The sequence below is a fragment of the Cetorhinus maximus genome, unplaced genomic scaffold (assembly GCF_964194155.1).
Source record: "Cetorhinus maximus unplaced genomic scaffold, sCetMax3.hap1.1 HAP1_SCAFFOLD_825, whole genome shotgun sequence".
NCBI lineage: Eukaryota > Metazoa > Chordata > Chondrichthyes > Lamniformes > Cetorhinidae > Cetorhinus > Cetorhinus maximus.
The window spans coordinates 80,115-93,740 of NW_027596767.1; the positions used below are offsets into that span (position 1 = coordinate 80,115).

General features: G+C 52.7%; 1 protein-coding gene across 1 annotated transcript in view; it reads right to left on the reverse strand.

Moving 5' to 3' along the window:
- LOC144674815 (palmitoyltransferase ZDHHC5-like) overlaps positions 1-13,626 on the reverse strand; it is a 78,563-nt gene that overhangs the window by 11,784 nt on the left and 53,153 nt on the right. The window contains exons 3-9 of the mRNA XM_078536014.1: positions 9,225-9,382; positions 8,444-8,616; positions 6,061-6,163; positions 4,453-4,544; positions 4,022-4,154; positions 2,288-2,411; positions 1,551-1,669 (exon numbers count right to left, since the gene is read on the reverse strand). Coding sequence (XP_078392140.1) covers positions 1,551-1,669; positions 2,288-2,411; positions 4,022-4,154; positions 4,453-4,544; positions 6,061-6,163; positions 8,444-8,616; positions 9,225-9,382 — 902 coding nt within the window. The remainder of the gene's footprint in view (positions 1-1,550; positions 1,670-2,287; positions 2,412-4,021; positions 4,155-4,452; positions 4,545-6,060; positions 6,164-8,443; positions 8,617-9,224; positions 9,383-13,626) is intronic.

A 13,626-nucleotide genomic window follows, 5' to 3' on the forward strand; every position in this document is an offset into this window, starting at 1 on the left:
TTCATCCCAGGAATCAGCCCAGTGAACCCGCTCGGAACGGCCTCCAGTACAAATCTCTCTCTTCTTTAGGTGTGGACCCTGTAACTTGGTGCCACGCGCAAATTTAGAAATTGCCTTTTTGACTCCAAAGTCCAAATCGTTAATGTAAATTGTCCCAGCACTGATCCTCCTGGAACACTTCTCACCTTCTGAATAACTACCCTTGCTTCACGCACTCTGCTTTCAGTCCTGAAGCTAGCTAACAATCTGTTCTGTTGCTTGTCTCCTGACTACTCTTTATGGTACGTTTTTTGTTTCTAGGTGTTTCTCTATTCTCTCCATTCATTTTCCTACCACCCACGTCAAGCTCTAATTCTGAAAACTTACCAGAATGGAACCAGGGCTGAGGGGCTTCGGTTCATGTGGAAAGACCGGCGAAGCTGGGATTGTTCTCCTCGGAGCGGAGGAAGTTAAGGGGAAATCTAATAAGAGGTGTTCAAAATCGTGAGGGGCTCTGCTAGAATAAATAAAGGAGAAACTGGTTCATGTGGCAGGAGGGTCAGGGGCCAGAGACGACAGGTTTAAAGATGATTGGCAAAAGAACCAGGGGTGACATGAGGGAAAAACCTCTTACACAGCGAGTTCTGATGATCTGGAACACAATGCCTGAAAGGGTAGTGGAAGCTGATTCAATAGGAATATTTAGAAGAGCATTAGATAAATACTTGATCTGTATTAGTCAAGAGTACACATTTATGGCGGCGGGGAGGGGTGTGTCGGTGCACATACACGAAAGAGAGAGAGAAACGAATACAACAACAAATTGCATTTGTACAGCACCTTTTAACGTCCTGAGGTGTTTAACAGACGGGTCTGCTGTTTGGGCGATATGAAGTACCCATGTGGAACACCAGAACGGAGCAGCTGGGCCATGGAGAAGGGTTTAAAAAAAAAAGGGTTTGAAAGGATGATGAGAGGTCATAACTACCAGGAAAAGGCGATACAAACTGGGGCTCTTTTACCCAGGCCAGAGAAGGCTGAGGGCTGACCTGGCAGATTAGGATTATGAGAGGGTTTGATCAGGCAGACCTAGAGAAGATGTTCCCAATTGTGGGGGGAGAACTTGTGGGGGCTGGGAGCCATAAATGTAAGATGGTCACAAATAAATAGTCGAAGGGAAAAACAGTTTTAGGACAATGGGGAAAGAGCAGAGGGGGAAAATAAAGAGAGAAAGGTTTGGATATCTAAGAGTCGGCAGAGGCACGATGGGCCGAATAGGCTCCCCCTGTGCTCTGGGAAACCCACAAGGGAGCTGAAAAGAAACTTGTTTACCCAGAGTGGTGAAAACGTGGAACGTGCCCGCATGGGGAACGGTTGAGGTGAATAGTGTTGATGTGTTTTAAGGGGAGGCTGGGTAAACACAGGAGGGAGAAGGGGACAGAGGGGTAGGTTGATGGGGTGAGGAGTGAAGGGGAGGAGGCGGCTTGTGTGGGGCTGAAGTGCCTGTTTCTGAGCTGCAGACCCGCTGCCGTTCAAAGCGACGTGAGGAGGAGGGGGAGGAGAAAACGTACCTTCTCACTGGCGGAGTGCGTGAGAGCAGCGTGGTTGCGGCCCGGGCTGCCGTAGGCCGGTCGGTACTTGTACATGGTGGGCGTTGGTGGGTTGTCCATTCTGTTCAGCAAGTTGCCCTCTGTGTCGGGGTAGGGTGGCGGGGGGAAGAAAGGATGGGGAGAGATTAAAAGCTTCGCAAGGGAAAGAGCCTGTCTGCCTGGCTCTATGAGCAGCGGCGGCAGCAGCTTACGCGTGTGTGTGGTGGAAACTCCGGTGCCAGGCGCGGTGCTGGACCAATGCCCTGGTCGGGTATCACTGTCCACCCACCACCACCCCACCCGCAACTCCCGGCATCCATCTGGACCTGTGCCCCCTCCCCCTCACTGCCTGACTCACCCAGAACAGCAAATCAAACTGTCCTTGAGCACCATCGATTACAGCCCAACACCGAGGAGGGTGAGACTGGACAGTGAGAAGTGAGAGTGGGTGCCAGATAAAGCTGCTGCGTATGTCTGTCTGTTTAGCTCCCGGCTCAGGGAGCAACAGCTGCCAGCAACTGGCTGTTCAATCCTTCTCCTCCGCACACGTCTTCCAGATTGTTTACTTCGACCCTGTACAATATGTGGGGATCACAGGCATTGGCCCTTCCAAACATGAGCAAGGGCCCATGGGTTCTGCCCCACCTGGTCGTCCCTTTGAAAACAGCAGCAGATGCACCCCCCACCCCGCTGAGTGTATTGGGAGAGTGTTCACTCACCCTCGTTCGTTGCTAGTGACAAGTGAGCCCTGAGGCCTGAGTAACGGTGCAAATCTGGTTTAGGTGGAGGAGGCGGCTCAGCGTCTGCTGACTGGCTCTCCATAATCTCCAGGCTTCCTTTGGACTGTAAGAGACAGCAAAGATTGACAGTTATTCCACACAAGCTGGAGATGTGAAACATCGACACTCCACACAACACACACCAGGCAGCAGGGACAATATCGGGAGAGTGGCCATCACTCAGACATCCCTCACTCTATCCCTGACCCTCCAACACCCGCCCGCACCATCCCAGCCACTCCGGCACCCGTCCCCACCTCACCCGCGGGCCCCAGCCCCGCCCCTCACCGGCCCACCCCTCGCCTCAGTGTCACGTTCCTTCCGACACCCTCACACTCCCAGTGCCACTCTCTGTCCGACACCCTCACACTCCCAGTGTCACACTCTGTCCGAAACCCTCACACTCCCAGAGTCACACACTGTCCGACACCCTCACACTCCCAGAGTCACACACTGTCCGACACCCTCACACTCCCAGTGTCACACACTGTCCGACACCCTCACACTCCCAGTGTCACACTCTGTCCGAAACCATCACACTCCCAGAGTCACACACTGTCCGACACCCTCACACTCCCAGTGTCACTCTCTGTCCGACACCCTCACACTCCCAGTGTCACAGTGTGTCCTACACCCTCACACTCCCAGTGTCACACTCTGTCCGACACCCTCACACTCCCAGTGCCACTCTCTGTCCGACACCCTCACACTCCCAGTGTCACACTCTGTCCGAAACCATCACACTCCCAGTGTCACGCTCTGTCCGACACCCTCACACTCCCAGTGTCACACTCTTCCGAAACCATCACACTCCCAGAGTCACACACTGTCCGACACCCTCACACTCCCAGTGTCACTCTCTGTCCGACACCCTCACACTCCCAGTGTCACAGTGTGTCCTACACCCTCACACTCCCAGTGTCACACTCTGTCCGACACCCTCACACTCCCAGTGTCACTCTCTGTCCGACACCCTCACACTCCCAGTGTCACAGTGTGTCCTACACCCTCACACTCCCAGTGTCACACTCTGGCCGACACCCTCACACTCCCAGTGTCCGACACCCCCACACTCCCAGTGTCACACTCTGTCCTACACCCTCACACTCCCAGTGTCACACTCTGTCCGACACCCTCACACTCCCAGTGTCCGACACCCCCACACTCCCAGTGTCACACTCTGTCCTACACCCTCACACTCCCAGTGTCACACTCTGTCCGACACCCTCACACTCCCAGTGTCACTCTCTGTCCTACACCCTCACACTCCCAGTGTCACAGTGTGTCCTACACCCTCACACTCCCAGTGTCACACTCTGTCCGACACCCTCACACTCCCAGTGTCACACTCTGTCCGACACCCTCACACTCCCAGTCCGACACCCTCACACTCCCAGTGGCACACTCTGTCCTACACCCTCACACTCCCAGTGTCACACTCTGTCCGCCACCCTCACACTCCCAGTGTCACGCTCTGTCCGACACCCTCACACTCCCAGTGTCACGCTCTGTCCGACACCCTCACACTCCCAGTGTCACACTCTGTCTGACACCCTCACACTCCCAGTGTCACGCTCTGTCCGACACCCTCACACTCCCAGTGTCACGCTCTGTCCGACACTCTCAGACACCAGCACCTCCTTATATTAGCTGCAGCTGGCCGTGTCCTCTCACCCTTGTCCTCTTGAGGTTTGTCTGAATCCCATTGTCCATTAGCTTCATGGTGACCTCTGTGTCAGAAACCAAGGGTCGAAGGAAGGGAGTCTGGACAGGAGTATGGAACTCTCTCTTCTCTCGACTGATATACCTGGCAGGGACACAATGTCAAATCGCACATGTTAGTGGCGGAAAGCTGTGGAAGTCAGTGGGATTGTCATGCTGCCCTGCGGACATCAGCAGGGCTCAAATCAGCTGTAGCTTCTTCTACATTACATTCAACTAAACTTCAGTATGTGTAAAGTGCGTTGGGATGTCCAGAGATAGTGAACAGCACTGTAAAAATGCAAGTCATTCATCTGTGCTGGCAGAATAGAAAGTGCAGCAATTTAATGGAGAGCTGGGTGGTATGAGCAGTGGGATGATGGGGTGCTGTAGTAGCCTCTTACCTGGGTGCTTGTGAACTGCAGAGTACATAAGAGATGTTCATCCAACAGCCCTGTGTGAAGGGATTCACCCCACCCCGGAATTTTCCTGTAACCTGCAACAAGGGAGGAGCATTTAGTTGTGGGAACACACAGACAGATGATCAGCACAATGTGACCTGGGCCGTTGGGATGGTTGTAACCCCCTCGACTCTTGTCCACTTTGTCTCCATGCACTACCCCATCAATGCTTGGCCTTCCATCACCGTGTTCCTGTAATGTTGGACCGATCCCTTTCCCAAGCCCCTTGCCGCCCTCTTCCCGAAACATTCCCAAAACTCTCCCATCCATTGTGCCTTTGGCACCCCCCCCACCACCGGCTCCTGTGGTTTCCACAGCACCCTGAAAGAGAGAGAGAGAGAGAGAGAGAGAGAGAGAGCGCGCATAGCCAGTCAGCCCATCATGTCTGTGTTGATGGTCTAGACTCAACCTCACTCAAACATTCTCTGTTCTGACCACCCAACGTGACACATTTCTCCCAGTTTTCCACTGCTGATAATGCTGAGCCAGTTGTCCCTCTGGTAGTCATTCGCCATTTGAACAGGAGGAGGCCCATTCAGCCCCTTCGAGCCTGTTACACAGGAACAGGAGGAGGCCCCATTCAGCCCCTTCGAGCCTGTTACACAGGAACAGGAGGAGGCCCATTCAGCCCCTTCGAGCCTGTTACACAGGAACAGGAGGAGGCCCCATTCAGAACCCCCTCCTCGAGCCTGTTACACAGGAACAGGAGGAGGCCCCATTCAGCCCCCTCCTCGAGCCTGTTACACAGGAACAGGAGGAGGCCGCTATTCAGCCCCCTCCTCGAGCCTGTTACACAGGAACAGGAGGAGGCCCCATTCAGCCCCCTCCTCGAGCCTGTTACACAGGAACAGGAGGAGGCCCCATTCAGCCCCCTCCTCGAGCCTGTTATACAGGAACAGGAGGAGGCCCCTATTCAGCCCCCTCCTCGAGCCTGTTACACAGGAACAGGAGGAGGCCCCATTCAGCCCCCTCCTCGAGCCTGTTATACAGGAACAGGGGGAGGCCCCATTCAGCCCACTTGAGCCCATTCTGCCATTTGATTCAATCCTGGTTGATCTGCAGCTTGACTCCATTCCTCCATTTTAACCCTGCATCCTTAAGCACCCTTGGGTGAACAAAAATTTTGTGACAAATGCCCAATTCAATATCTTTTATCATGAATGCTCATTAGAATCTGAAAGGCCCTGGACTTTACGAGCTCCCCCGGTGACTCTGAGCTTCTGTCCTTCCCACAGTGCAGCATACCCCTCGGCGCTGAACTGAGCGTGTCGGTTTAGGGCTCAAGTCTCCGGAAAGCCAAGAAGTGAACTGTTGTGGGCAGGACAAGGAGTCTCTCCTGCCCTGAGCCTACATCCCATCCCAGATCCCGAGAAGCAAAGAACGACGTGGGAAAATCAGCTGCTCCCGGTTAACATCCTATCCCCCACACCCTCCCCAGCGTGCGTCCTGGATTAGGCTTTCCCTCCTTCACCAGCTAGAATCTCTCCCATGGGGGCGAGGTGACAGGGAGGCTGTGAAAAGGCAGGAAGTATACTGGCATGGATACTCTACCTGCTCGTTTGTTGTCCGTCCCCTCGCGACCAGCACGATGTGGAACCCAGTCAGACCAGCCACAGGGATGAAGAACAAACCCGCCACACACATGACCGCCATACTATGTTGTTGGAGTCAAAGGAAAGATAGAGAGAGACAGAGAGCGACACGTGCACAGAAACACTGTTCAAAAACCTCTCCACCCCCCACCGGAGTTTCTGTACATCCTACCGGTCAACCTGTCCAGTCAAGGATCACACTGGGGAGGTGGGAGAGAGGTTATCAACATTCACACACGCTGGGTTCTGTCTGGCGTGTGAAGAAAGAAGACCTGGAATGTCCAATCCACCCACCCCGCCCCCGCCTAGAGAGGATAGGGGGAGGCGGTGGCGTAGCGGCACTGTCGCTGGGCTAGTAATCCAGAGACCCAGGGTAATGCCCTGGGGACCCTGGTTCGAATCCTGCCACAGCAGATGGTGGAATTTGCTGCACCGTCGGAAGGAAGAACAATAAAAAATCTGGAATTAAAAGTAATGACGACCAAGAAACCACCCGTCTGGGTCACTAAAGCCGTCCTTACCTGGTCTGGCCTACATGTGACTCCTGACCCGTAGTGATGTGGTTGACTCTGAAATGCCCTCTGAACAAGGGCAATCGGGGATGGGCTAGACTGGCCAGCGATGCCCGCGCCCTTAGGAAGGAGATATTGCCCTTGGAAGGAGTGTGACTTTGGTTTACCTGGATTAAACCGCGAGGAGAGGCTACACAAACTAAGTCTCTCCTTCCTACTTTTCAAGGTAGTAAGGGAAGCAAATAATGTAGAGAGAGAAACTGTTCCCGCTGGTTGGGGAGTCGAGGAGTTTGGTGGGGGGGGCGGGGGGGGGGTGGGAAGAGTCTGAAAATCCGAGCCGGACCTTTCCGGAGTGAAATTAGGAAACACGTCTCCACACGAAGGGAGGCGGAAGTTTGGAACGCTCTCCCCCGCAAACGGCAATCGATGCCGGATCGATTGTAAATTTTTAAAATCCGAGATCGATGGATTTTTGTTATCCGAGGGTATTAAGGGATATGGGGTTAGGTCGCATGGTCTCATTGAACGGCAGGGCAGGATCGAGGGGCTGAATGGCCTCCTCTTCTCTGAGGGGGCAGCGGGGGTTAGCCGCTGTCTTTTCACCCTCTGGTGCCCCCAGTCCCAGGTAGAGTGGAGGGAGGGCAGCTCCTCCCACCGATGGTGGACAGGGCACAGGGGATTTTTTTTTTTTTTAAATGAACACAGAGGAGTGTGGAAGGCACAGGGGAGTAAGGATTTCTTGTGAAATGCAAGTTGCACATGCCTGCTGCCAGGTGGGGCCACTGTGCTCCACTTTTAACATGAAATTTTAAATATAATGTCATGTTTGTACAAGGTGAAACTCCAGCAGGGGCTAAAGATGACTCAGAATCCAGCGCTTCCATCATGCGCCTCCGGCTCTTACAGCCCCACTTCAAATGCTTTCTGTAACATCCTGTATTCCATTATACAAGGATTGCACTGCTTTGAGGGCTTAGTGTTTGAATAATCACACTAAGCTCCCCGAATACTCTTGAGTATTTACCCCAGTTGGAATTGTACTGGACTAAAGCTGAAGTGGAAAGCGCACGGGTGCAGCCGCTGTGGGGGAGGGGAGGGGGCGGGGAGAGACGGGGGAGGGGGCACGGGTGGGGGAGAGGGGCGCAGAGACAGGGGAGGGGGGCGCAGGCGGGGAGAGGTGGGGGAGGGAGCGCGGGTGGTGGTGCAGGTGGGGAGAGGCGGGGGAAGGGGTGTGAGCGGGGAGAGGCGGGGGAGGGGGTGCGGGCGGGGAGGGGGTGTGGGTGACAGGAGGCGGGGAGGGGGTGTGGGCAGGGAGAGGCGGGGGAGGGGACGGGGAAAGGGTGCGGGCAGGGAGAGGCGGGGTAGGGGGTGTGGGTGGGGAAAGGCAGGGGAGGGGGCGCAGGCGGGGAGAGATGTAGGAGGGGGAGGGGGCAGGAAGAGATGTGGGAGAGGGAGGGGGCAGGGAAAGGCAGGGGGGGGTGCGCGTGGGGAGAGGCGGGGAAGGGGGTGTGGGCGGGGAGAAGTGGGGAGAGATGTGGGAGGGGGAGGGGGCAGGGATAGGCGGGGGAGGGGGAGGGGGTGCGGGTGGGGACAGATGTGGGAGGGGGTGCGGGCGGGGAGAGGTGGGGAGTGGGTGCGGGCGGGGGAGGGACTGTGAACACACAAGATGTGCTGACATATTCTTGCTCGGTCACAGCTCCCGCCCGTCACGGCATCTCCGAGGCAGGTCGGGGGGGAGGAAAACGAGGAGAAGGGAGCGAGAAGCGGGACCTCGGGACAGGGCAGCTCCCAGAAACACTGCCAACCCCAGGGAAAACACAGCAAGGATACGTGACGGCGGTGTGCACCTTGGACAGCTCGTTGACGTGGTTCAGCATGTAGAGGAGGCCAAAGCCAAAGACCCCGATGATGTGGGTGGTGAGCGAGAGGAGGAAGAGGAAGAAGTAGCGGTAGTTCCTTCGCCCAATGCAGTTGTTCACCCACGGACAATGATGGTCAAACTCCTGGGAAGAATACAGGAGGGAGGGAGGGAGGGAGGGAGGGAGAAAGAGCAAATGAGTTAGAATCAAGAGCACCCACAAGCCAGTTGAGAGAACAAACCAAACAATTACTTTTGGGTTAAACCGGGTAATACACAAACGTGGCTGGGTGAAGCCGATTGCTCTACGACTATGTAAACATGTTTGATGCGTTGCTTAACACATATTTCCCCCTCGTCCTCCACCCAGATAAACACTGAACTCCGGCCTCTCCTCATTTGACAGGGTTATCGGATGATCTGGCCGCCTGTTTGCTCAGCTGTTTTAGAAGAAAGGTGAACAGCTTTGTGCACGGCGGCAGCACCTTTAGGCCTCTCTGCGCCGAGCCCAGTTGGCCGTGTGGGTTGAGGCGGGGCGGGCGGTGGGGAAAGGGGCACGACACGTTTGGCATTGATGTCCACGGGGTTTTGCGGACAGTGGGGGTGGAGGTGGGAAAGCAGACATATAGAACGAATGCGTTTCTGCATGGCGCTACGCACACGCCTGTCAGCTTGTTCCACATCTCTTGCGGGCTTGGCCTGAAGGCCGGCAGGGAGGGCAGGGTGAAATCTAGACAGGCGAGCCACTCTTACCTCCACACAGTTGTCACAGACACTGCAGTGTGAGCACCGGGGCGGGCGGTAGAATCGACAAGTTGAGCACCACTTCATCCGGACCTGGATGCCTTTGATTTCCACGTTCTTATAGAGCGGAGCCCGAAAATCATCATCCTTATCTTCATCTTCATCAGCTGAGGGACAGAGAGAGAGAGAGAGAGAGAGGGGGGGGACAGAAGGTACTTGGTGAGGGTATGGACAAGTCATCAGTCTGGGAAACAACTCCAGGGCAGCCCACCACCTGATGCCTATTGGTGGCACTGCTATTTGCTTCCTTTACTTTTCCACCATCTCCCTCTCTCCTCATCTAAGAGGCTCCTAGAAACCTCTCTCTCTTTGAACAAGCCTATAATCTCCTGACACGACAGGGTGTCAAATTTTCTGGAATATTCCAGGCCATTTGGTCTGCGCCAGCATTTATGTGCCACCCGAGCCTCCTCTCAGCCCTACTTCCTCTCACCCCATCAAAGGGGGTTAAAGGCCTCCCAGTCCAGCTGTACTGCTCCCACATCGCTTCTCCCCAGGAGACAACACAAGGGGTTTGGGAGTAAGATGGATTCTCTCCTGGGGAGAACCTCAAAGGCTTTGGTCGCATGATGAGTGGGAGTGAGCGAGCGAGCGAGTGAGTGTGTGCGGAGGGCGTGGTTCAGGCCAAACATGTGTCTGCCGATAGACATTCTCTGTGCTGTCTGTTACGACCGCAGCTGATGGTATTGCTGAGCTAGCCAGGCCCCAGAGTGAAGTCTGTCTTGCTGATCAGAAACCGTTTTTATTGTGAAAACGTGGGGGAAGAGCTACTGACCTCAAAAGCACAGGACTCCTGTCACACCTTTAGAAATTAAAAGATTTATTACAAATAAAAAGTACTTAAACGCCCAAGGTTAAAAGTTACACCGTTAAAACAGTCTCACAGAACAACTCCCAAAAAACATGCTTGGTCAAAAGTGCACCATTAAACTATCTTTCTAGTAACAACCCCTTATAGGTTTTTAACCATAAAAAATCCAGTCAACATTACCCAAGTCGAGGAATTGTAGTCGCTTTAATAAAGGTGCACCTCACGGCTTCTCAGACACTTCCGCCCTGACGTGGAACTCCAAAAGGAGCTTCAGACACAAACTGTTTCCTGACGCAAAGACTCTCCTGGCTTAACACTGGGCGGCTGCTTTCCCATTCCAACCTTTCACAGCTTCTCAGCAGCTCGCACACAACGAAGCACAGCAGGTTCCCCTGCAGCAACCCTCAACACTTCAAAACATCCCTTGCCTCAAATACCTTTTCCTCCTTTCAGCTCGGGCTCCATTGTCTTCAAGCGCCTCTCTGAAGCTCAACTGCTCCGGACATTAAGATCTTTCGGGTTTTCTATTTTGCCTCAACTTTTGGGACAATAAAATTTAAAATACCTTCCCCTGTTGACTCATGGAAACCCCTTGTAGGACGCAAACGTTCCTCGTCATCGCTGAACTCCCTTTTGAAATTCAACAGCTGAGGGATCAATTTCCCAACTTCTCAAAATGCAAATTTCAGAACCAACCTATTCACTGGTAACTCAAACCCACCATAACCTCTCATTACAAATGCACAAACCTAACCCCTTTCACCTTTCATGTCTTAGACCTCAGGGACAACCTGTCTCGAGAAACCTTCCCCCCTGTTTAATTACACCTGGACACACACACACGCACACCCTCAGCTTTCTGCACAGCAAACATAGTCACGAAAACATAACAACCATCTCTCATCACATGTCCAAAAGGAGCAGCTGATGGTAGCTGCCCTGAAAGTCTCCCGTTATTTGTTCACACTGTTAACAGCTACAGGGATGGGGTTTGGGGATGGTGGCTGTCGGTGGAGACATCAATCCGATGATCGCCATACATTCCAGTTGCCGCGGTTCTGCTCGTGTCTCTCTCTCTCTCACATGCTTCATGCTGCAGAGTTAGATTTAACTTGGAGGCTGGTTGTGTGAGCTTGCTGTGTATTAAACGAGTAGCTGCGTTTCTCTACATGACACCAGAGCTGATCAAGTTCCCTCTTCAGGGCGTAGGCAGAATATATTTAATACTCCCACAGTGACTTTATGCCTGTGCTTCGTGTTCAGGGGCAATGGGGCAATAGCTGATAAGTCAACAACCTGGATCACCTAGACTCAAGGCAATACTAAACCTCGTCTATGCAAACTGTCCTGCCAAATCAGACCTGTCCAATTTCCAAGACTCTCCCCGAGGGGCAAGGCTCCTTGTTAGGAGAAAAACACTGGTAAGCTATCCCGGACAACTTAGTTGGAAGCAGCTGTCATCTGATTTAACTGTAGCGCACGCCTTTGCACTTAGGTGAGCATACCACACTCGCAGGACCAGGAGGAGGCCCCATTCAGCCCCCTCCTCGAGCCTGTTACACAGGAACAGGAGGAGGCCCCATTCAGCCCCCTCCTCGAGCCTGTTACACAGGGACAGGAGGAGGCCCCATTCAGCCCCCCTCCTCGAGCCTGTTACACAGGGACAGGAGGAGGCCCCCATTCAGCACCCCCCCTCCTCGAGCCTGTTACACAGGGACAGGAGGAGGCCCCATTCAGCCCCCCTCCTCGAGCCTGTTACACAGGGACAGGAGGAGGCCCCCATTCAGCACCCCCCCTCCTCGAGCCTGTTACACAGGGACAGGAGGAGGCCCCATTCAGCCCCCCTCCTCGAGCCTGTTACACAGGAACAGGAGGAGGCCCTGTTCACTCCTCCTCGAGCCTGTCACACAGCCCTCTGCAGTAAAGAATTCCACAGATTCATTACCCTCAGAGAAATTCCTCCTCATTTCTGTCTTAAATGGGTGACCCCCTTACTCTGAGATTATGCCCTCTGGTCCTAGACTCTCCCACAAGGGGAAGCAACCTCTCAGCATCTACCTTGTCAAGCCCCCTAAGAATCTTATATGTTTCAATAAGGTCGCCTCTCATTCTTCTAAACTCCAATGAGTACAGGCCCAACCAACTCAACCTCTCCTCATAAGAAACTCCCTCCATACCCGGAATCAACCTAGTGAACCTTCTCTGGCCTGTCCCCAATGCCAGTATATCTTTCCTTAGATAAGGGAACCAAAACTGTTCACAGTATTCTTGGTGTGGTCTAACTAGTGCCTTGTATAGTTTTAGCAACACTTCCCTATTTTTACAGGGAAGCTTGGGTCAGAACCAACTGTGCTGAACTTTAGTAAGGGTAATTACAAAGGAATGAGGGCAGAGTTGGCTGGAGCGGACTGGGAAAGGAGGTTAGCAGAAAAGGTGGTTGACGAGCAATACCAGATGTTTTAAGAAAATGGTTCATGACTCACAACAAAGATATACCCTAGTGAGGAAGAAGGATTGTAGGAGGGGGGATAAACCAACCACGGTTAACCAAGGAAGTTAAGGAGAGTATCAAATTGAAAGGAAAAACATACAATGCGGCAAAGGTTAGTGGTAAGATAGAGGATTGGGGAAATTTTAAAAACCAACAAAAAAAATGGCCAAAAAAATACCAAAGAGGGAGAAAATAAGCTTCGAGGGTAAACTAGCAAGTGATATAAAAACGGACAGTAAGAGTTTCTTTGAATATATAAAAAGGAAGAGAGAGAGAGATCAAAGTGAACATCGGCCTCTTGGAGAATGAGGCTGGGGAAATAATAATGTGGAGGCAGAAAGTGGCAGATTGAGTGGAATAAATACTTTGCTTCAGTCTTCAGGGTGGAAGACACTGACAGCATTCCGAAAATACTAAATAATCAAGGGGCAAATGAGGGGGAGGAAATAAATACAATAACTATCACTTGAGAAAAAGCACTGGGGAAACTAATGGGGCTAAAGGCCGATAAGTCCCCTGGACCTGATGGGCTGCATCCTAGGATATTAAAGGAAGTAGCTGCGGAGATAGCGGATGCACTGGTAGTAATCTTCCAAGAATCCTTAGATTCTGGAAAAGTCCCAGAGGATTGGAAAACTGCCAATGTAACACCCTTATTCAAAAAGGGAGACAGACAAAAACAGGTAACTATAGGCCAGTTAGCTTAACATCTGCCACTGGGAAAATGTTAGAATCTATTATAAAGGATGTAATCGCAGAGCATTTAGAAATGCATAAGATAATCAAGCAGGGTCAGCATGGCTTCATGAAGGGGAAATCATGCCTGACAAATTTATTAGAATTCTTTGAGGAGGTAACAAGCAGGGTAGATAAAGGGGAACCAGTAGATGTAATATATTTGGATTTCCAAAAGGCGTTCGATAAGGTGAAAATGTGAGGTTATGCACTTTGATAGGAAGAATAGAGGAGCTGGATATTACTTAAATGGAGAAAAAGGTGCAGCAGAGGGATTTGGGAGCCCTTGTGCATGAATCACCAAAAAGCTAACA